The 25,113-nt window shown below is 34.7% G+C and overlaps 2 protein-coding genes across 13 annotated transcripts; one reads left to right on the top strand and one right to left on the bottom strand.

Annotated features, from left to right (window-relative positions):
- Positions 1-128: 128 nt before the first annotated feature.
- LOC105673142 (uncharacterized) lies at positions 129-25,028 on the bottom strand. 11 transcript variants are annotated; one of them, XM_067357210.1, is made up of 28 exons: positions 13,454-13,736; positions 12,913-13,110; positions 11,882-12,119; positions 8,859-8,990; positions 8,420-8,477; positions 8,085-8,161; positions 7,335-7,511; positions 6,522-6,620; positions 5,132-5,230; positions 4,949-5,047; positions 4,783-4,881; positions 4,603-4,701; positions 4,362-4,460; positions 4,195-4,293; positions 4,017-4,115; positions 3,841-3,939; positions 3,674-3,772; positions 3,507-3,605; positions 3,343-3,441; positions 3,156-3,254; positions 2,981-3,079; positions 2,755-2,856; positions 2,518-2,619; positions 2,312-2,413; positions 1,769-1,867; positions 1,507-1,611; positions 830-1,089; positions 129-628 (listed from the first exon to the last, which is right to left on the bottom strand). In XM_067357210.1, the coding sequence occupies exons 4-28, from the start codon at positions 8,965-8,967 to the stop codon at positions 545-547; spliced, it is 2,661 nt and encodes an 886-aa protein (XP_067213311.1). In that variant the 5' UTR covers positions 8,968-8,990; positions 11,882-12,119; positions 12,913-13,110; positions 13,454-13,736; the 3' UTR covers positions 129-544. The 11 variants fall into 11 exon arrangements, 9 of the variants coding, with proteins under 9 accessions (XP_067213311.1, XP_012223977.2, XP_067213312.1 ...); XM_012368554.2 differs by having other exon boundaries at positions 8,091-8,161; XM_067357211.1 differs by lacking the exon at positions 6,522-6,620.
- Positions 13,903-18,183, top strand: pain (painless). Of its 2 annotated transcripts, none has more exons than XM_067357209.1 (3): positions 13,903-14,039; positions 15,277-16,382; positions 16,573-18,183. In XM_067357209.1, exons 2-3 carry the CDS (start codon positions 15,284-15,286, stop codon positions 18,162-18,164), a joined length of 2,691 nt encoding a protein of 896 aa, XP_067213310.1. In that variant the 5' UTR covers positions 13,903-14,039; positions 15,277-15,283; the 3' UTR covers positions 18,165-18,183. The 2 variants fall into 2 exon arrangements, with proteins under 2 accessions (XP_067213310.1, XP_012223976.2); XM_012368553.2 differs by lacking the exon at positions 13,903-14,039 and adding an exon at positions 14,590-14,729.
- Positions 25,029-25,113: the final 85 nt, after the last annotated feature.

Genomic DNA, 25,113 nt, shown 5'->3' with positions numbered 1-25,113 from the left:
TTTAAACATAAAAAGAAGAAAGAAATAAAAATTGATTTAATAATAATTTTATGATATTCGGGAAATATTTTAAAACAAAGGATGTGGTATTGTTACACTGCAGCAAATGATTAATTTCAAGACTGCAATTTGTATACTTAAAAATTTTATATTAATGTATACATAAAGTTTCATTACATTAGCTCCAGTGCAATGAATCAAATATCAATTGAGTATTAGATTCTCTAATTAATATTGAAACGTTTCATCTCAAATAAAAAGCACCATACTGCGTTACTTTACAGTGATTTTAATTATGCGTTTGAAGTATCTTGCCTTGCGGTATTATAATATATTCGCACATAATATATCTTGACTTAATCCACTTTGCCCGATATATTCTTTACGGAATTAGCAGTAGTTAATAAAGTAAAGCAAAAAGAAACGAAATAGAAAAGAAAAAGAAACTAAATTTGACTGTTTCTAAAACTTATTAATCGCTAATGTCAGACAATCAAAAGCAAGCTTCTTATTTGATAAATTTCTTGTCACTAAAATAGACGAATTAATAAACCGCGTCCTTCATATTGCAAATGTATGGCGAGTGCCTGATGCCGAATGTATGCGCAGGAGGAACATCGAGAAGCACCTAAAAATACAATAACGATTACGCTAATTAATTATACGTCCGTTTAATCGTCATTCGGTTACATTTATATTATCGGATATTAGATTCTCTGCTTTCTCCAACATTTTAATATTTATTTTATGTATCTGTTATATCTTACAAATACTGTGCTTCATGTATTTCGTACATCTTAGTGCACTTTATGTTTTCTCTACGCGATACCTTTTCCGGACAGTGCGCTCCAGGCCCCGGGATCTGCGAGTGATCGTCGGGTAGCGGGAAACGCGCGCTTATGCTGTACGCCGGGCTCTTCGCTCTCACCGCGTCCGGCTTGATGGCCTCGTACGCGCCCGGTCCAGGCACGAGGACACGGTCGTCCGTAAAGACTCTCTGTCTGCCGGATATGGAATAAGCGGGCGCCGCTTTCTTGTTACCCTCCCTGGTCCCGCCGAGGGCGGAGCGGATGTTATAGATATTAGGTGCTGAAATTCGATTGATCTATTTCCTCAGAAATTCACGCGCGTTCGATTAGATCTACGATCCTATTAACAATTTTCATCCACCATTTACGTCGTATTCCTTTCTTTTTTTTTTCACACGTTTACGAGTTTGTCGGATATATCTTCCCGAGAAATTGCATCTCTGATGAGAATTCGCGTCTTATTAAATGCGAAAGGGTGGGGGAATAAATTGATGAATTAAAAAATGATGAAAAATAAAAAGACACAGCGGTAACTACAGCTAATTACTGCGACAAAACTAATGGTTGCGTTTCTGTGCCATTCTATGCGCGTCAATGTGTGCGATTAAAATTGCTATGAAGTGACATGCCTTGTAACATGCAATATCTCACGTTTACCGCACATTTTCTAAACCGATGCAGCGGATTGATTATTTACCTGGAACGTCGTTTGGTCTGCTCACGGGTGTTCTGAGGCCGAAAGTAAATTGCAACGCTTTCTCCAACAAAAGCATCGCCTTTTCTGGACTGTACTCGCCAGGTCCTGAAACATTGCCATTAAAAAACAAATCAGAAATTGTAATCAAGGATAAATAATGGGTAAAAATAAAGACGGATAGACGTCAAGAATTGAGATCTGCTTTTCAGAACACAATTAGGATTTTTGAAGCGACAATAGTGAGCATAAAATGCGCGCGCACCTGGTAGAGCATTCTTTTCTTCGATTTTGGTTTTAACGCCGAAACTGTATTCCGGCGATTTCGACATGTTCACTTTCTCGGAACAGTACGTTCCGGGAGCTGCAAGTGAACGATAAGATACTTTTGCATTCTTGAAGGATATCGATTACCACACTTATTCTGCGCTACCAGACATCACAATATTACGATACATATTTAAAGAAAAGTCACATAATAGTCACACATTTGTTACACAATCATATTTTTCAACAATTTAACGTATGAGCTAAAAAAATGTTACACAGAAAGTCGAAGCACACTGACGAAGGTTTCACACATCGATGGAGACCACAGAATCTTATATTCGTGGATATTATTGTTTATTTCGTTCTTTCTCTGTTTTACACGTATTTGTTAGTATTAATAACATTGGACACCATTATTTTTTCCGTAGTCGGTTAACGGGACTGCGAAAGCGTTTAATATACCCACGACATGCTACTTCAAGTTCGTGTAAAATTATTCGCAGTTAACATTAACGTTCCGTTAATTTACACCGATTACCTGGTGCGTCACTAAGCTTATGCAAGGGCTTTCTGTTACTGAAACTGAAATATGGTTTATGTTCCAAGTGCTGAGCTTTCTCTGGGTTGTAACTACCAGGCCCTATCGGAGTAATGAAGAATTAATATTGTTCTGTTGCACTAGTCATTCGTTTGTATTCAATTCATCGTTTGAAGAACAGTTCTTCGACAGTTCAACACCGTTACCTGGTGTATCGCGCGGCTTATGGAAAGGTTCTCTATGACCAAAACCGAAATAAGGTTTATGTTCCAGACTCAGAGCTTTCTGCGGAGTATAATCGGCAGGGCCTATCGAAAGCAATCAGAAATTAATGCCCATTCTCTCTCTCTCTCTCTCTCTCTCTTACTATTTCCATCTATCGTCCGCTGAGAAAATGATCAGTAAAAATGTAGCGTTAGTTTTGGATTAGTCCACACCGTTACCTGGTGTATCCCTAGGTTTATCCAAAGGTTTCCTATCACCAAAACTGAAATATGGTTTATGTTCCAGATTTAGAGCTTTCTCTGGTTTGTAATCAGCGGGGCCTATAGGCGAGGCAATCAGAGAAATTAATGTTGTCTATTGTCTAATCATTCGTTCTTTCGCGTGTTGACGGCACGTCGAAGAGATACGTGTCCCGGAATAAGTTTATCGATGCGCGGCACCCACCTGGATTGTCGTTCAACTTTTCCGCCGCCCCTTTTCCGGTCAGACTGTACCGCGGCCCTTTGTCCAAATTCACCTTCTCGGGGCTATACGTACCGGGTGCTGCGATAACACGTGTTAAAACATGAGTGCCGATGATGATATCGCAATCGGGCTCGGTAAAAATGTCCAAACGTACCTGGAACGTCGTCGGGCTTCAAATCGAATCCTTTGCCGGTCAAACTGTACTGCGGCCCTTTGCTCAGATTTATCTTCTCGGGACTGTAAGCCCCAGGTGCTGCACGACGGAAAGAAACGTGCAATCAACACGCAACAAACTTGCGGCCAAGTTTATTTGGCTGTGATAAATAAATTAAGTAAGCTACCTGGCGTATTGTTAGGTTTGTCCAAAGGTGTTCGGAGTCCGAAACTGTATTTCGGTGCAGCGTCCAATTTCACTTTCTCGGGCGAGTACGCGCCGGGTGCTGAAAATCTCGCTGTCATATCATTGTATCTACAAAAATCTATGGTATTTTGCAATTTTACATACCTGGTGTATCGACAGGTTTCTCGGCGGGTCCTTTGCCAAACAAACTGTACTGCGGTCCTTTATTCAGATTTACCTTCTCCGGACTGTAAGCGTCCGGTGCTGCGAGGTAAAAATAGACACGTGTAATAATCGCGCTGTTGATGCTGCGAGAATGACGTATTAATTACCTGGCGTGTCACTGGGTTTATTTGGAGCGTGTTTAATACCAAAACTGTATTGCGGCGTATTGTCCAATCTTACTTTCTCGGGCGAATACGCTCCAGGCGCTGAAAATTGCGCACTTATATTATTGTATCCAAAAATTGCGTATTTTGACGTACACCCTTTTACACACCTGGCGTGTCAGCGGGCTTCTCAGCAGACCCTTTGCCACTCAAACTGTACTGCGGCCCTTTATCCAAATTTACCTTCTCCGGACTGTACGCTCCGGGCGCTGTGCGCGACGAAAAAATATGCACATTTATATTTAACTTATTATATTCCACGGTGCTGCAAAAATAATTCGGTCACCTGGTGTATCGCTGGGTTTATCCGAAGCGTGTTTAATTCCAAAACTGTATTGCGGCGTAGTATTCAATCTAACTTTCTCAGGAGAATATGTTCCAGGCGCTACAGTGGCATATTTGTATCACATCAATTATTATTATGTCTACAAACCACTTGTTTTATATATGCAATCTTTACAGACCTGGTGTATCCGCGGGTTTGTCGGCGGGTCCTTTGCCACTTAAGCTGTACTGCGGCCCTTTGTCTAAATTCACTTTTTCTGGACTATAAGTTCCAGGCGCTATACGAAAGAAATAAACATACATGATTATAATCTCCAACGCTACACAAAAGCATGCGTCGTATTACCTGGCGTATCACTGGGTTTGTCCAACAGAGGTCTGATTCCAAAGCTGTATTGCGGTGTGGTGTTCAATTTCACTTTTTCGGGGCAATACGTTCCAGGCGCTGAAAAATCGCATGGTCCGGAATCATAAATCCATTCAGATAATTTAGCTAAGCTCATAAGTGTCACTGAATCCTATTTACTTAACACGATACTCGCGTTCCACAACTTACGTGCTGTAAATAACAATTTATTAGATTGTACCTGGCGTGTCGACAGGTTTCTCAGCGGGACCCTTGCCGCTTAAGCTATACTGAGGTCCTTTGTTCAAATTCACTTTCTCAGGGCTGTATGTGCCGGGTGCTGAAATAGAAACATACGCACACAATACTTGAAAAGACACTCCTTATTTCTATTTGATAACAAACATTGCGCAATGTATACCTGGTGTGTCGCTCGGCTTCTCCACGGCGGGCCTTAGCCCGAAGCTGAACTGTGGCGACGAGTCTAATCTCACCTTCTCGGGGCGGTACGCACCCGGCGCTGTTAAGAGAAACAATCACCACTGAAATTTACGAGCAACCTTTTTAAGTAGGAATTCCGCATATACCTGGTGTTCCGTTGCACTTCTCCACTCGGCCTTTACCGGTCAAACTGTACTGCGGACCCTTTTCCAGGTTAACCTTCTCCGGGCTGTACGTTCCAGGCGCTACATCAAATCCAAAGTGTTAGTTCGGGAAAGATTTCAAACACACCCATCCGTCCAACTTTGAAATCTCTTTTCTCGCATTACCTGGCGTGTCGCTTGGCTTATCGAGCGGCGTTCTAAGCCCGAATGTGAACTGCGGCACGCCGTCCACTTTCGTTTTCTCCGGTTGATAAGTACCTGGAGCTAGACACTCGCTGATAAATTATACAAATTCCACTGCGCAAACGGCGATATTCTACTTGCATTACTGTCAAGTCTATTAATGGATACGGAGAGGGATATTAAGAGTACAGAGAGGAAAGGGTTTCAATATGTATCGCGGAACATGCAACAACTTGTTTTAGGGCGACAAGCGACACTACGCTATCAATTTTACATATGCGGCTACATACATTAGCTACACTGTCGATTTAGAGCGCGTTGCACATTTCTAAATACCGGATACTATATTGCAGGAATGTTTATTTACTATATTATTTATATCTCCTAGATTAATGACACAATTATTTTTAGCTACGTCCTAAATGCCACACGTGCGTAATTAATTACTGTGTAAATTTTTTTAAGAGGAAAAAGTAGAATTTTAGAAGTAGAAATTATTTCTACTGCAATCTAATATACCATACCGATAATAATATACCATACTGTAAGATTTACAAGAGTGTGCGTAAACATTTTAGGGTTTATTACGCTTTTAGGTCGCTAAATTACGTGAGTTTCTATTTATTACGTTAAAAAAAACCACGTCTGTACCTAAGCAGCGATTCTCTTCGGCGATTATCGTTTCGAATATCGTTTTTCGAAGCGGTACTCCTCAAATAAAGTCCCATGGTTAACCGCGATTGCGGTATGGCATCGATTATCCTAAACACCATTGTGTCGATATAATAATATAATGTAACAAAAAAATTCATGTGTAAGATATAAATCTGAATAATCTTAAACATAAATTGAAATGAAAAAATAATCTTTACATATTACTTTCGGAAAAATCAATATACTATCATAAATACATTGAATTTTATGCTGAAATTATGTTATTAAATAATAATTATATTAATTTTAAAAAATTTATATTAATTATATACCGCTTTATATATATATATTTCGCGTATAAACACTTAATTAATAATAAAATAAATGTTAAAAGTTAAAATATTAAAATTGTAAAAACATTTTCACAATTTGCGCTATCTCGAAATTTAATTCGCATTATCTCTGCTGAATCGTGAATTTAGAACATTAAGCAATTTTAAAGAATGTAATTTAATTTTTTGTTTGTTAATTACGAATTAATTGTAATATGTTATTGACGAATTTTGATAACATAGAATTGCGATATACTGTATTTACTTTGGCCTTCTATTGAATTTTGTATTATTACTTCGAATTTGCGGTTTTCATTAGTAACCGAAGATTAGCACATAAAATATTTGAACCGTCCTCGCATGTATTTAACTAGTTGCATAATTACCGGGCACATCACTCGGTCTTTCCAACACAGCTTTTACGCCGAAAGTGAACGCTGCTGCTCTGTAGATATTCATGATTTCAGCGTAATAGTCGTTCGGTGCTACGATCGAGATGCAATATTTATACGCTTCATTATAAATTGATTAAGAATACGATGTAAGTGGCGTTTCGATTGTTCGTTTATGTAAAATGTTTTATTAAAACTAACACTTTTTATTCATGATAGTTCTTGCGATAATCTAATTATTTTTAAATTTGTTAAATAGTTTACAGTAATTAAAGTAATAACACTAACATATTTTATTTCAGTGAATTAGAGAATAATATTTATCCATATTTACACTACAGACTAGACCTATTTATGCTATTTGCAGACTATTGTATAATTACGATGAATAATTACTGCATCTAATGCAGAAATCATAGACAAATTCGGACAAATCTGTCTCTGACTACTGCGCAGCAGTATTTATATTAATATTTATAAGAATTACGGCAGAGTATATTATAGCTCCCTGAATAAGAAATAACGTGTCTGTACAAATGTATATAATAAATTATTATGTACATATTTATGCACACATTATTATGTACATATTTTAGAAAAATAATTTAAGATTATGCTAGAATAACGTATTTTGAACAGAATAATATAAATATCTTTTTATGTGAATTAACTTATAATTTGTAATAAAAACTATTTAGGTGCAGGAAAATTTTTAGAAAAATTTTATACCGCGCGCGTGATAAAATTTTTATATACATTGTTAGAAAACTAAAATCGGTGGATCGTATTATTTGAATTTGGACTTACCAGGTGTACAGCTGATCTTCTCAACTTGCGTTTTAACGCCGAAAGAATATTTTGGCGAACTGTCCAGAATTATTTTTTGCGCTTTTTGTGGATTGTAATCGCCCGGTGCTGGTGTAATTTCGGCTTTCGTCGATTTCGTTCGTCCATGCAGCGATACGGCAGGTGCACCATCTTTGCCTAAGAGATTTTTAAACTATTACATATTACTATGTCTCTTATTTATCATTAATTAAATATTAACAATCGATATAAAGTAGTATTAATTATTAAAAGTTACAATTAACATTGAAATATTTTTGTATAACGTAAGATGATATTCAAAATTAAAATAAATTAATTTCCAATTTTAAGAATTGGAAATTTCATAAGAACATAATAATGTAAAGCTTGTAAATTAATAGAAAAAAGATGTAGAAATGAAGAGTTGAAAATTACAATAATTTAATTAGATCAAAGTATATACTTATACTATGTATTTATTTAAATCAGGTTGATTTCTAATAATTGTACACATATCGATCGCGCGAAGCGCTTTGTTCAAGCCTGAAGTAAAGGAATTTCGTGAATGCCTACCATTAAAATGTATCATTCTTATGGAATATTGGTGGTTTGGAGTTTGGTCGATACCTCGTCCGACGCATAACGGAACTTGCAAGTTCACGAAAGCAATAGCGCATATACCGTGCGGCTATCCCACTTAACGTCTTAATTATGATACTTCATTTATATTTCAAAAATTGTTTATCGTACGTTTACCTTTTGCGCTAAGTCCGGAGACGTTGTATTGTCCAGGGCCAGGTCCAGGGCTATTATTTTTCATTGAATGTCTGAAAAAATTCGAATGGAAGTAAAATAACCTTTGTAAATTAAATGAAATTAAAAAATTACGCGGGTACTTTGAGAACATAACTATAATTTTAGAAGCGCAACATAAAATTACGAATAGTCATTCCGTTAAATGAATCTGATAAAAAGTTTATTGAAATACATCGAATAAAACACTATAAAACGTTTAATTATAATATATTTAAAAATTTTTTATAGAATAATAATTAAACATTTTCGATTTAAATTATTAGATCTACCTGCTACCGAAGGAAAATGCTGGCGCTCTTTCCCGTTTAGAATCTGGAACTGTTTTTCCTGCACAATAGAAATTTTTACATTGTCATGATTATATCGCACTGATATATTATCAAAAAAATCTGATAAGCATTTTCATATCAGTAAAAAGTATTCGAAGGCAACATTATTATTGCAACGCGGAAGTACAATCGTCCTATTAATTATAGAGTTACGCGATTGTATATGCAATTCGTAAATTATAAATGCATACTGATTAGAATGCAATTATTGAATCATGATACGATAAGTAACTGCAAAGTTTCGCCGACGTGCCTATTTTTACAACTTCGTAATTATTATACATTTGTAAGTTGAAGCAATCAACGCACATAAAATTTTCAAAGAAACCGATAAGTGTTTAATGGCATCATGTTTGCATGAAGTAAATGTAATTCGTACCGATTAATGGTGGTAAAGTTACACACGCTGGCCCCGGGCTGCTGTATTCGGCAGCAATCGGCCCTCGCCTTTTCGTGGGCGTCCAGGGTCTTTGTGTCACTCCAACCATGTTACTTGAAAAGTTTCTTTCTTCTGTCAAAAATTTTGGTAACAAAATTACGAGCATTTTACTTTAATGGGAACAAAATAGTCTATAAATTTTAACATAACTGCATTAAAATGTGTACCGCGTAGTAACAAAAATTGATCGAAAGATTTCCACGCGCCAAGTTTCAAAGCAACTTTGAAACAATTTTTTTTTTTAATTTTCTAAAGCAGAACATTTAAATTGTCGAAATGTGCGATAAAAAGTTGTCTCCGCCTTCGATATTTTCTTAAAAGCGCAGAATCTTTCAGGCAAGTGCAATTTCTTCTGGTAAACAACGAAACGCGTATACACGCGGCGTCCATGAATTATGCAATGAAGGTGACCTCGAAGTGTCGGGGGCACATACAGAACCGATTCATGGCAAACCATATAAGAGCATGTCCATGATGGGTAATCGCCCACCGCCCGAGTTCAGGTCCATGTCGCGAATGAATTTAAAAAGTGCCCGAATGATGATTGATAATGTTGATGATTCATGACCCACTTACGGGATAATACGGGATCACTGATGCATAAAGTGCAGTGCACTTTCTACTGAATTTGGAACAATTTCGAATAATTGAAAAATTTGCGGAATTTAAAAGACTTTCAAAATTGTGTCTTCTTTTTTTATCACATTGTAGCATTGAAATTGAGACTAGTAGCTAGACTTTATTTTTTTATCTATATGATTTAAGATTCTCTTTCTCGAGATATAAAAATTGTATGTTATCTTAAAAAATAATACAAATATCCTTTTAAAATAATTATATATAAATATCTCCACTTTACTTATAAAAATTGATTTTAAAGATGTATATAACTGCATATGTAGTGGCACAGCTAGCATTGATATTAGATCATATCTTAATTTCGCGCGTCGTCATCAAAGAAAAAAAAAAACCGGGGAACATTACGGAATATAATGAACGCCGCCTACAGCACGCAAAACGTTCTATTCTAATGACTGATTGCTGATGACCACGCGAGTAGAGCCGACCAAGATTACTCACTCTTATGCCGAATTTTTTACATCATCGCCAATTACGGTATTCAATTAAAATAACTCTAAAGTAAAACAGAACAGTATCTTGCAAACAAAGCGTGTAATTAAAAAAATAATCACAAAATCTTTTAATTACAGATTAATTCATGCTACTTCTTTTACCAGATTTTTAATTCAAGTTTTGAAATTTCTCTTGTGAAAGTATAAGCGTTTAGTTAATAACTGTTAGCATCATTGATTCGTTAATTGATCATTGTATTGTAAATCTGTACAACATTGCTATTATGACGTAGAAATATTTACCAAAAGTATAAATAATATTGAGTAATTATTTGCCTCTTTTCCATATTAGCATCATATACTATATATACTTAAGTGACATCATGTAATACTTCGGCAAAAACTGTATGTTCGACTACGTACGCGTATATCCATATTAAGAAGTGTATATGTCGGTACCAGTTTATATATGTGCGTATACGTAGCATTTCATTAACCAAATACGGGAATGAAAGTAGAGTGGCAAATCTGATACATAAGAGTACACGAGAATACAAACGTACTGTGACGTCGCCAAAATTGGAGGGAGAGATTGAGAAACACGCGTAAGTACGAATCTCTCACAGAATAAACGACTCATGTAAAGAATAATAATCGCGCTTTCTTTTGCGCTTCTTGTCATTATCATTTTTAGTAGAATATTATAATAAATACAGGATAACGATAAATAATAGAAACAATAGATTGAAAAAATATGATTAGAATTAACGTTTTAAATTAATTTAATTGCAACAGATAACATTGATTTGTTTGTGAAAAATCGGATATGTCTATCGAATAGTATGCGTGAAAGATAATTGCTGCAAATTAATGTTATTATCTTCGTCACAATCCTAATATAAATGCCGCTTTCACGGCAAAGCGAGAATGTTACTTTGCTGTGTTATCTGCGAACACCGCAATAAATTATATCACACTCATCAGTAATGACACGCGACAAAAGTGTATGTTTGTACTGTTACGGCATAAATAAACTCGAAAAGAAATCTTTTTCACGTATTTTTTTTAATATTAGTAAAATATTTTTTAAATTTTTTATACGCGTTGAGTGAATGCTTTTAATTATATTCAGATTGAGTAAATCATTTTCGAATTATAGTAACAGAGAGTTGTTGAAAATAATAATATTATAAGCTTTATAATATGTATTCTTGAAATTCTCTATATATTATAGTCAATATTATTGATTGAGAGATGTTTCTGGAAGTATAAATTAATTACAGTCTGCAGATTATTTTTTAAGCACACACGTTACCATTAAATTTTGACATAAAATTTATTATTTATTATTCGTTGTTATTATTAATAAATTATTTATTAAAACATTTTAACTATAAATCGACGGCTATTATTCGGATTGCTTTACAAACTTGTTACTTTTAGGTGAAAAATTCTATTAAAAAAACTTAGATCTTAAAACATCTTATTTATCGATTAATAAAGCATCATTTAAATGTTATTTAATATTAAATCTCATAAAAAACGGAGAATGTTTCTGTGACAAAATGCTCCCATTTTTTGCAGAAAATATGCACATACAATATTCTAGCTACACAATATAGCCTAATTAGAAACTACAATTAATGACATGATTAATTGAATAAATTTATTCAAAATATTCATGTACGATGAATGATTCATGATCGAATTTCTGCAGTTCCACATTTTATTCATCAATAATATCATCGATTATGCATAAATATCAATTCATTATACACCTCGCATATCTTTTTAGAATACATTTGTATCACTTTGCAAATTTTCTCGTGTAAAATTGTATATTCGCGCAGTTTTCAGTTATCATAATAAAAATACGGTAAATTTACTTACCTGTTAAAAAGTCAGCAATACGAGATGTCGACAGAGGAACAATCGATGACGATTATGAGATGACTATTGACTCGATCACCGCCGATCGCGCGAAACACTCTTAACACTTAATGGTACAGATATACACCTGAGACGCGCCAATCTGCGACTGAGTAGTAAACGTCAAGGTATCACGGCATGTGGCCGTTTCCCGGAATCACGTTCCCCACCTTTTGCGAACCGCAGTGATTGGGAGCATCTGAAACGCAAGCGCCTGTGAGTTGCTTACCTTGCATGCAAAGTCAGAGCAGTCGTCACGAATGATATATGAGAACTTGCAAAAGCAAGACTCCGAAATTAGTAACAGTTTCTTATGCAGTATAAATTTGTAGTTAAATATACATATAAATTTATAATAAATATTAATAAAATATTTATCACGATATTTTATATCTTTAAAATTTAAATAGCGATTATTTAAATTTAAATAGGATTTATAAATTATAGATTTATCTTAATCTTGCATTAAACTCTTGATATGGATATATATTGAATTTTTAAAATTATTTCTGAAATAAATCAATATTAAAAAAACATATTTTAGAATTCTTGCTAACAATTATATACAACGATGATCTCTAAATTTATCTCAAATACTGATAAATAGAATAAATGTTAATTACACATCAAAAATTTAGTCGAGAATGTATTGCAATTCATTTACAAACACTTTAATTTATTTCAATTAACTTTAGACTTTCATGAATCAATTAAAATTAAAGTCTCAAATTCAGAATTTAAAAATATATCACGGATAGAATCGTCAATTCTATCAAATTTTTCGAGCATTAAAAAATAATTATTTTTTAAACTTTCTTATTCTTAACCAAAATATATTTTCTCTAAGACGTGAAGTTTTGACTAAATCTCTCTTCATTACTTATGCTACGGTCCAGTTAACAGACACTCGTCAGCAAAGAAAAAGCAGGTAACAATACAACGGACAATTAATCTTATCGCTAGACAGCTGTGTATAAGTTATGAATTTTTACCTGTGTTATTCGCTATGGCGTAAGTTTCTACTTTTAACTTTATTTTTCTTTCTCGATGGCCAGAACATTAAACTGGCAAAGTCAAGAATGGATATTGGGAACATAAATGTGCGTAGGTTGCGAAATCATGTATGACCAATAATGGAGCTGAGAGGACACATTGAAGTAGCCAAATCTGACGCCGCACGAGCCGTCATTCTATAAATCATAAATATAAAAGCTGTATTTCTATCTTTTTCATCAGAATAAATAGACAAGAGGATGTATTTCATATATTCGTATAGTAGCAAAATTATATTATAAATATCTACTTAAAATTCTGAGAAAGTAAAGTCTGATATAATTGTCATTAAAATTTTAATCGCTTATCATTGGAGAATTATTATTGCTTCAACATTATAATGAAGAAAATATTGTTTAGTGCAAAATAGATCGATCTGTCATTAAAATTAAAGTGAAAAATTTCGCTATTCTCTATGAATATGGTATTATTTTAGTACTTTTTAATATATATATATCTATTTAAAAAAAAATAATATACCCATAAGTTTCGCCTGCAATTCCATTTACTAGAAAAATTAAATTTCGAAAATCCCATCTTTCTTCGCGACTCATGTCGCATTTGCGTAACAACACAGGAATGATCCACGAGGCTGAAGGATCTTCTATCCGTAAAACAGAACCGGTTGAGCATTGTATATCAGCGTGAAAAGAGGCAGTGTTGCGAGCCGAGAGAACGTTGGACATTTGATCGCCGGCCCCTCTCTCGCTCCTCGTCACCGACGCAAGTGGGTATCAAGTCAGCAGAGTCGACTCAATTGGCTGGCTGGTACGATACATATTAAGCACGAAGAATGTCTACTTACACGCATTATTAATTCCAGGTATGTCAGTTTATTAATTCACCGCGTGCGTGACGTGTCTATCTCGATGAATCGCTAAGTGCATATGCGTGTAAATTGCGAATGTAGAACGTTCTTTTGCCGATAGAATCTTGAATTCCCTCTTGTGAGATAAATGCGACATCATCCGCTTTCATCTGTTCCGCGCAGCTTCCCGATGTACGTCGATTGCGTTCGATTAGTGCCGCAATAATTAACGGAAAGAAGAGGCTTTCCTAAAAAAAGGTACATAAACAGTTATTTACAAATATATGTTGTGCAGGATGTATTTTTTTAAAACGATCTATACGAATATTATGAAAATTATTGGTGACAATAAAGAATAAAATTAACGTTGAAGAAAATTGAAGCATGTGTCGAAAGAATCAATCAGTTATCAATCAATTGTGAAATGAGAAATTCTGAGAAATCTATCCCACTTTCTCAATTTTTCCTCTGCATTTTTTTCAATTAACAATTGCGAAAAGCAAGAATTATTCTGCTGACGATTCTGGGCGTGTTTCGAACGCATAATTCATTAGAATTAATTCGAACGACAGGAAGCGCTCATCCGGACCTTTGTCGCGAGATATCACGAGCGACCTGATTGCATTCCACAAATGAAAAGTCGATCCGATGTATTGTAAGGTGATATTGTGATAAGATAGTGCGAAATTACAAAGAGCTTTTGTTGTGCGATTGAAATAATACGGTGAACGGTTTAATTAAAACTTCAATAAACTGTGGCGATGAGATCACGATCAGGGTCGTCAGTGGCGAAGGATATCCACCCACGTACTGTAGCAGACAGTGCGAGTGTGCAACACACGAACGAATCTGTCATTTTTTGTTTCTACCCATCTTTTATACGTCTGATTCCACGAGAAGCTTCTAACGCATAAACATGGAACGGAAATTCGCGCAACAAAAACCAAGGTTTATAATAATTGTCTACTTTTTTTTTTAAGTAAACCGATATTGAATAATCAAATAATAACAGTATCCATTCCTTATACTTATTCAGCTTTAAAAAATGTAATGTGATTGTGTAAATTTTGCATGAATAACTTTGCAATGTTTTCACATTTTCTTTGAAATTTAATTTTCAGAAAAATACACACACACGCATTATCTAAAAGATAAGAAAATTTTAATATAACTAAAAAGATTTAGTTAAAGATGGCAATTATTATTTTTTATTACATCTTGTCTTGTAAAAAATATTACAAAATACATTCCGCATATCTTTAACAGTAAAGCAACTTAAAAATATTTGCAATTACTTATCCTTTTGTTGTTAAAAATTGTTATAAATAAAAATAAATTCTGGATACTCTTCGTTACTATTTACTTTCACAAAAATGCTTTTTTCTAAGAAAGCATAATTAGCTCTTCTGACACATATTTCTAAAAATATGTTTTTTTTTTCAAAACTAATCGAGTCAACATCAATATTCTAACAATAAGTTTATTTTACCTTCAGACATACCATGGATCTCGAAGAGGATTTACCGCAGGAGTTTCTGCTGAATGTCTACGACGCTTCTCCGACCAGTACGAAAATTCTTTATAATATTCTGCTGGATGCTCTACAATCCAGGGATTTTCGTTCCTTCAAAAACGCCATAGAGCAGAACTTGAAAAAGCAGCCTCCTACTCTGGATATCAACTATGTTTTTCCCAACGGTTCAGAAGAAACGTGTCTCGATATTGCCAGCAGAAACGGCCTGACGGAGTTCGTGAAATTACTATTGCGCAACGGGGCGAGACCCAACAGGGTTAACGAGGCGCACAATCGCGCTCCTATTCATTTCGCCACCGAAGATGGACACGTGGACACGCTGGAGGCTTTGCTGGCGGAGCCGACGATAAATCCGAATCTCGAGGCGGGGCAGCAGACCGCCTTGCACATCGCGGTGAAGAAAAGGGACTTCGAATGTGCTGGTTTGTTGTTAAAGAAAGGCGCCAGCGCCAGTATTCCCAACAGCAAGGGCATGACCGCCCTTCATCTGGCGGCGAAGAAGAGTCAAGTTGACATGGTAAAATTAATACTGGACAATTGCCAACAGTCTCCAGATCTGGACAGTTACAGAGATTACAGTTATAAGACGACGCGTGAGGTGATCCAGCAAATAATGCCGGATCTGCCGTTGCCGCCGAAGTGCGAAAATCGAGAGGCGAACGCGCACGATCTCAAGTATTACCTGATTGCCAACGACGAGGCAAACTTCCTAAAAAATCTGGAGCTCGTTAGGGTGGAGATTCTTCACGACGTGGCCGAGGATCTGTTGGAGATGGCCGCGCAACGCAATTTTCACGAGACAGTGTGCGGGATTCTGGAGAAACTCAGGGAGAAACTCACCCCGTTCAGCGTGAGAAAAGCCGCACACACAGCCGTCCAGCAGGGTCATCACGCCATTCTTCGCGAATTACTGAACGTCGAGCCGAAGGTAGCCAATGATTTGATTCTGAACGCCTGCCTGGAGCTGGGAATGCCGGGGAAACGGGGAGTTGACAATACGCCCGATCGCCTGGAGTGTCTGAAGCTAATTCTGGAACAGAAAAACGTAGATGTTCGTTGCACTGACAGTAAGTATATCGCGAATGCGATATAAAGTGAGAGTAATAGCATATTTACCGGACAAGATATAAAAATACATTTAAAAAAATTAACTTCTTCTTGGCAAGTTGCACAATTGCAGATATTTTCAGATCCTTTCAAAAATATTCATATACTTCTGCATACACCTCTTATTATATATATGTTTCATTTTTATAGACAAAGGCAACACGCCGCTGCATTACGCGGCCAGGGCGGGCTGCCGCGAGGCGGTGACTCTGCTTCTCGATCGAGGCAGCTACATCGGCCACATGAACAAGTTCAACGTACCGCCCGTCGCGGACATCCCGACGTGCACGCTGTCGCGCTACTTCGACGACTGTCTGCAGATGCGGAAGGAACGGACGAACGAGTACACGATCGAGTTCAACTATCGCTGCCTGATGCCGCACAACGTTCTCCCGGAACACGACGACGCTTGCCGGTCGATGCGCGAGATGGATGTGTTCAAGTACATCGCCCGCAACAGCGGTCTCAAGTGTCTGCTCAAGCACCCGCTGCTCTCGTCCTTCCTGTACTTCAAGTGGTACAGAATACGGCACCTTCTTCTCGCGAACTTCCTCTTCTACCTGACCTTCTATATTCTGCTGAACGCTTACATCCTGAGCGCGACTTACGACGGTCCTGCGAGCGAAAACGGCAACGGAACGCAGGCGTCTAATAATAGTTTCGGCGCTTTGGGAAGTTCTCTGCGAATCGCCTGGTACGAGGACAGCGTTCTGTGGGCCTTCACCATCGTGCTGCTGCTGCTCTTCGCCCTCCGCGAGTTACTGCAGTTCGTTTCCAGCCCTTGGCACTACCTGAAGGATCTCGGGAATTGGTTGGAAGCCGCGCTGATCGTGTTGACCTTCGCTCTGCTGTGCGGCGCAGGGCCGCAAGTCGCTGCCGTGGCGATCCTCTTGTCCGCCTGGGAGCTGGTGATTCTGATCAGTCAACATCCGCGTATGTCAACCGGTATCGAAATGTTCCGGACGGTCTCCTTTAACTTCGCGCGTTTCCTCTTTCCGTACGCCTTCCTCATTCTCGCCTTCGCCCTGGCCTTCTACACGCTCTTCAAGGACGGCGACGACGCAAGCTTCCCCGATCCCGGTCGCTCGATCTTCAAGACCATCATCATGCTGACCGGCGAGTTCGATGCCAGCGATATCCCATTCGTCTCGCATCCCGTTTGGAGCCACATCGTATTCGTCCTGTTCGTCTTCCTTATCGCCATTGTGCTGTTCAATCTGCTCAACGGTCTGGCAGTCAGCGACACTGCCGAGATCTTGTGCAAAGCTGAACTGGTGGGACTCATTTCACGAATACGTATGGTCTCTTATATCGAGGATATAGCAGTCGGTAAGCCGTTCAGACCTTGCTGTGGCAATTCGTGCTCGATTCGATGGAATCCTTTCGGCTTCCTCGCCAGGAAAATTCTTCTGTTCCCGCATTACTTGAGGGACGGTAGAATTAGCGTCAAACCGTACGACTGTCCAGATGCTTACGATAACGACAGACGTTATGACAGCTATGTTCGCAATGAGTCCGTGAATCGCGACAAACGTTGGACCACGTTGGATCCTAAAATAATCAAACAAGCCAAACAGATTATTTGTGAAAAGAATCAACTATCGGACAATGAGAAAATAATAATCGTGTTGAAAAAGATGCAGGAGAAGTTGGAGACAATGGAAGTCACTCTAAATACCGTAAAGCTCGCAGTTGAAAATAATAATATTAATAATACGGTGGGATCTGTAATAGAAAATTAGTAAAAGATTTTAAACTCTGTTTTAAGTATTTTCTATTGTCTAAGACTTTGATTTTATAAGATAATTTTGCTATAAAATTACTCTCTATAATGATTTGTTATATAAAACTTAATTTTACGAAGAGTAATATAATAACTGATATAATACTGATAAACATATCTTAAATTTTATTGCGCTATACAGAGGCTTAAGCGTGTAAATATGTTATTAGCTCAATACAATCGAGACAGCTTATACTTAATTATTACACGATATACAAATAGATAGATATCATTACACAATTTATAACGTGCGTTTTCAATGCACTTAAAGGTGTTTTTATATTTTGTACTATTGTTTTAAGCAGACAAACAGTTTTTTTACTATTATGAATCTTTTTATAGCAATTATAACCTTCAATTATACTCATAATACAATTTAAATATATGTTACGAAAAAGATATTCTCAGAATGTATGCCTAAAACTTTTGCAAGATTTATTATTAAATTAATGTCCTAGATCTTACGTAGTTGTAAATGAATCAATGTGAACAAGACAATGTATTACTAGCCAGATACATCTTGCTGTGCAGTCTTCTCTTTTCCTCGACGTATCAGTGCGTCGGTGTAGAACATATTGAAGTCAAGCCTGATACAAACATGTATCATAATTAAAAAGTGAAAAGAAGTAGCAAAATCATGTTTAATAAAATTTACACAACAAATATATGCAGTATTTTATAAAAAAAATTATACTTATAGACATAAACATTCACATAAACTGTCAGACATAAGTCTGTAAGCGTAAACTAGACTGAAATAAGTTGCGAATGCCAAAATTTGAATTTTCGATATTAGAACATAATTTATCAATGATTAATTAATTAATATATTAATATATATAAATTTAATTTAATTTGTATAATCATTATTCAAGAAAATAATTAACATAAAGTTATGTCCATAAATTGTAAACACTCTCATATAAAAATTATTTTGATTTTTGTAATATATATACAGTAAATTCTATTAATTTAATGTTAGATTTTACTATTTCTACGTATTCATTAAAAGCAGTTCTCCAAACTAGGTTTAAAAAATAAATGTGTTATCTTTGTTTAAAAATATATTAAATTATAAAACTTACCGACATAACACGTTAAGTAGCTTCTCATTGTTGTTATCACAACCCAAATCACAGATTCGGTCTAGAAGCCGTGTTAATACTTTAGTAAATCTTTTATCTAACGATACAATTGTTTCCTCGAAGCTCTCTGTCCCATCCTTTGCCGTAGAACCATTCTCCATCTAGGAAAAAATATAATTAAATGACATCATATAAACATGTTGCTCAATGCGTAAAATTAAAAAGCAATTGTGAAAAATTAATAGAAGTATGTTGTTACAGCTTAATAAATAACAATTATACCGATAAACTATTTTCAATTACGCATGCTTCTAAAATAATGCATTTTTTTTCTTTATTTTTTTAGAACAGACTATAAAATTATATTCTCTTTTATCAATTCATTGCCTTTTAAAATTAAACGCGACATAAATAATCATAGTTCTTGAGCAATTAATAATGTAATTACAAAAATATAACGCTTCAATATACTTTGCAGATATATAAATTTTCAATCTTTCTATGTGTTGAGATAATCATGATTTTACAAATAAATAACGTAACATATTTACGATACAATAATTGGTATTTAGTTGTATGAAGCATGCAAAAATATTATTGACAAGTCTATTCCTAATTTCGGAGAATGTCGATCTTCAGAATTATATTCAAAACTATATATATAAAATAGAAAATTTGCAACGTCTACAAGACTTTTTAGCAACTATATAAATGCTGTCCTACTTCTAAATACTCATTACAAGCTCATTCCATAAAAAATTGTTTAAAAATTATTATTCCACATAAATTGAGAGATAAATAAAAATAAATTCATAATCTATTTTGTCATACATATACTCTTAACAAAAAAATATAATAAAAAATTACGTTAAACTTAATATCAATCATGTTTACAAAAGCCTGTAACATTTGTAGATAATTTTTATACAGCAAAGAGAATACACACATAAAAACATATATACATATTATCAAGAAAATATAATGTACAATATTTTATACATAAATATATTGCCTGAAATATTTTCAATTTTTATACTTACTTTATCCTCATCAGACATCTTTGAAGATGTATGAATATATGAATGAATTATTAAGAAACATTTATACTTTTATGCTTGCAGAACGAAAATTTCAAAATCATTACATAACATTTAGAATACAGTCTTATACAGAAATGCAATGAAAAATGTTCAATTCTTTTTAAAACATATAAAAAAAAAACAATATATGCAATGTAATGCAATATAAAGTTCACAAATATCATTTCTCAAAGCATCTCTATGATATAAATATTTGTGGAATAGTTAGTAGTGTCATGCAAATTGGAAATATACATATATATATAGCAGTCACATGTTCTTAATAATATAATAATGATCTCTAAAAGATGCCTCTTTTGCAAAGGAACGCTTCATGATTCTAGAGCTACAAAGATGCATGTGGGCGAGCTTAAAGCTTTAACAGTATACCTCATATTCATAGACATCTTCCTGACAGGCACCGATCATGGATGTCAATTCAGCATCAATGTAGTAGCGGCTCATACACTTAACATTAGCAAAATAACATTAAAATTTAATAGACCGAAGTCTTATCCGACTGTTATCGACTTCTTTCCCGTCATATCGTTGTACTATTTATTAAATAATTTTATCTTTAAAATAATCGTAAAATATTGTGATCCAAAAAGATTTGATCAGTTTAATTGTATGAAGAAATACGTAACAATCGCTAATATGCATTTTTATGTGCAAAATCAATCTAGCAGGGGAAAGAACATGAGACCTAAAGTGTTGATTAGTATTTAAAAATATATTACTGAATGAAAAGTAAAGCATCGTAACGAATCCGATTAAAACAATATTTGCAACTTAGAGGAAGAGATCATTGGCTGTAAATCCGTACATGCAGCAAATTGGACAATTCTTAGTGGGAAACGCACAATGGTAAGCTTACCTGCATGAAATTGCAGAATTCTGTGCATATGGCGCATATACCGGTGATGCTGCTAAGAAGTTCGGGATCCGTCAACATACACTCCCTTAAATAGCTATCTTGCAAGTCTTGGTGCACGCTCAATACATCATCAACGTTACTGACCTGTTTTTGATTACAATTAACTAATTAGATGAAAGCATTCAAAAATAGCACAATGATGCGTGTAAAGCAATAATATTTCTTTTTGAATAACAAGAATAATTAATTAAATTACTCACCTTGCTCATTTTGTTTATAAATTTCAACCAATTTGGTTCCACGACTTCTATCATCATGTAATACTCCAAATGCTGTATACAATCAAGCATTCTCTGTCGCAATGAAAATGCTTGTCTGTAAGCCATGGCCACCTCGTGAGTGAAAGTCTTTGCTATTTTATTGCTGACCCATACTCTGTAAATTAAAAAATTTTGTCGCAAATATCAAATTTAGATTAGTCGCGAAACTGACTTAGAAACAAAGTAGCCTACCTGCATAATAGCCTCTCAACATGTTTACAACAAAATAGATGTCGAAATAACATTTGATAACAAGCTATCGCTTTTCTATTAATGATAAGAGAAACCGGCCACTTAACATCGTAATTGAAGACAAAGGCTTCCAAACCAGTCAAAATTTTACCTGCTTGGAAACAATATTCTGCAAGAGAGATTAATGCTTATCATCTTTGATCAGGCGTAATTGAGCAAACACAGTACTTTTGACAGAATACCTTTCTCATCTCTGGTTTGAATGGAAAGTATTTTAAACATTTGGTATTGTAGATCATAAGGATGTAATTCGGGCTTCAGATCATCTTTATAAGGATCAGAATCCGCAGTAGACATTCGTAAAGCAACCTCGAGAAGAGATGCCAAACGATGCAGAACAATATCATAGATACTCTTATTCAACTCGGCTTCGCACAGATTCATAAATTGAACCTAATGTAAAATTAAGCAAGTTTTTTGTTATTGTACGAAAAATAATGAAGATTTTGAGTAGCAAAGTTATAACTGACTTGATGATTTATGAGAGCTTACCACAAAATCTCCTTGGGCAAGAAGAAAGTAACTCTTTACACTACGTAGCCTACCCATCAGATCATTTTCCTTCATCAGCACCTCTAATAATTTTCTGGCAGCTTCCGAATATGCCCTATCGATGGCAGCTATGTACTTCTGCCCTTGATATTGATAGCTTAAAGGTTCTTGCTTTCCCCACTGTACCGTTTTACCTAAATATTTTTCAATTTGTAAAATAATTGCAAATTCTAACAATTTATAAAATAATCCATTACGCATAATTTATGTTTATTATATAAAGAAATGATTATTTTATTTCACAAATATAAATAAATATAAAGCACTATTATGTACTTCAAAAACGTACCACACTGTCTAATCACATTAAAATATTTTCCCGTTCTAAGTATAGTCTGTGCATGTTCATTCAGAAATACAGGTATCCTTTCCGGCCGCATAGTATATCGTTTCTCCCAGTAATCCGCCGAATAATCAACGGGAAGTTCTTCTCTTTGAACTAATTCATTATCTTCTACAAAAAACTGATAAATGCGCAAGTAAATATACATATATATATATATATATATATATGTCCTCATGATATACGATATAAGACTTCAATTAGCATTCATGAAGGTACTAACTTCCTGATATGGATCACATATCACTCCTTTGTAAACCCATTTTTCTAAAATTTGCATATATGGCATGCTTGCCGCTTGCATCAGATATAGACACAATTCTTTAGACTTTGCTTCACCACTAACATTATTTAATGCTTGCTCGTGAAGGAGGCTCAGTACTTTTCCCCCTCTGGCATTCGCCTAAAATCATACATTACACAATACATTGTACCTCTGTTTCAGTAACAAAAATTATAGTTCACATTCCTCATGCATATTTAGAATTAAGTATAATCAGAATTCATTAGTATCCATTAATGCTTTATACTAACCTTGCATATTGTAGATGTAATCTGTGAAAGTATAGACATTGTAAGCATAGTAGGTTGAATGTAAAACCACAGTTTCTGCAAGTTTAATTTACCATGAATGTGTTCTGTCTCGAGTTGCACAACAAAGAGCTAAAATAGCAAGTAACATCAGTATTAACATTACATAGCATTAATATATAAATGAGTTTCAAATACATTTAGAAACTTAAATAACCAAAACATGATATAAATTTGTGTTACCAAATTGTAAAAATTAATTTAATGTACCAAATAATCCTTCAGCAAAGATCGTATCGCTCCTCTTAGAGCATGATTAACTTGCCCATCATCTGGTGAGATTTTCTCCTCAACAAATCTCACTGTCATGGAGTAATAGGAAGCTAAAGGTAATATCTGTTGTGCTAGTTGCTTAAATGATATGCCTAAAAACAAAATACAATGTTTTATCATTAATCTTTTTTAAATACATTAATATTTAATTAAAATTTGTAATGTAATCCTCACCAACATCTGATGATATATTAAAAGTTTTGACGCCATAAGGATTTGTTAAAGGTTCTGAAACAATATACGATCCATCTATTCCTTTCAAACAATATAAAATATCCCACAGAAGTATAGACTCTTGAGACACAATTGGTACAACCTCTGTAATTACATAATTATATCAGACATGCATATTTTATTATTTCCTAAAAATTTTGCAAAATTAATTACAAACTTTGATAAAGTGTTACACTCGCATCACTATAAAAGTCCCAGGTTATACGTGGACGCTCTATTACCCAATTGTGCTTCATTAAGGCACCATCATTTTTATTGACTGAACATATTTTTACTGACTGAACTTGTTGGTTTAACTTCTTTTCACCTTCTACAGCAGCTTTAATTACAGTTTTGCAGATCTATTAAAATATTTAAATAAATTCGTTAAAATATTGAGTTGTATAATAAAAATTTCATCAAAAATATTATTACTTTTGGTAAATCTTCTTGTGTAATAGTTGGATCTCTTAAAGCACCAGTTTTCAATTCTGATGTGGATTTTCTTAACAGGTACTTCTTCAATTCTTCATCTTGAGATATCAACTCTAAAGTTTGTACAAACGGACCTAACAAATCTACTCTGAAAAGATATATTTTTTGTTATACTTCAACAATTAAATGTAAATTATTTCTAAAAATATGTATATTTTATATTATATTAAATCACACTAACTTTTTCGATTTTAATTCCTCATATTTCTGTAAAAATAATTCAGGTTGAAGTGAAATTTTTGCAAGATATTGAATGCAACTGTGAGGAGCAACAGTATTTAATGCATTGGTTGTTGAGCTTTCTTTCTGAAGTTTTTCCAAGTGTCTTTCTGGAGCAGATTCCGAACTGAAGAAAATAATACTTATTCATAAAAATATTTGATATAAAATTTAACGTGTATATTTATAAATCTATTTATACTTATATGATTTCAAAAATTAAATGTTATAATATATACAATATGATTTGTGATACTTACTCTAATATTTCAACTAATTGCACTATCAAATGATGCAGTTTAAACTCACTCATTGTGTCTGACAACTTTAAATATTAACTGTAATACACTGAAAAAAAATATGCCTACTTCATCAGTATCGTAAATTATTCAACTATTTCGTTAACTTTATATAAATTATCATAACTTTATTATAAATTATACTTAGGTATAATCATTTTAAATGCTGATGTTATTTTACGTTTTCGAACGATTTGAAAGGTTATGGCAATGTTTAGGATATATCCAGAGTTGTAAAGGCGCATAAGCATATACATGAAGAAATGGATTGGTTCACTTTCTTATACATATGCCAACGGACCAATAAAAT

Source organism: Linepithema humile, chromosome 6, assembly GCF_040581485.1.
Source record: "Linepithema humile isolate Giens D197 chromosome 6, Lhum_UNIL_v1.0, whole genome shotgun sequence".
Classification (NCBI taxonomy): Eukaryota; Metazoa; Arthropoda; class Insecta; order Hymenoptera; family Formicidae; genus Linepithema; species Linepithema humile.
The sequence above is the reverse complement of the archived record's forward strand: the minus strand, read 5'-3'. Positions and strand labels throughout refer to the sequence as shown.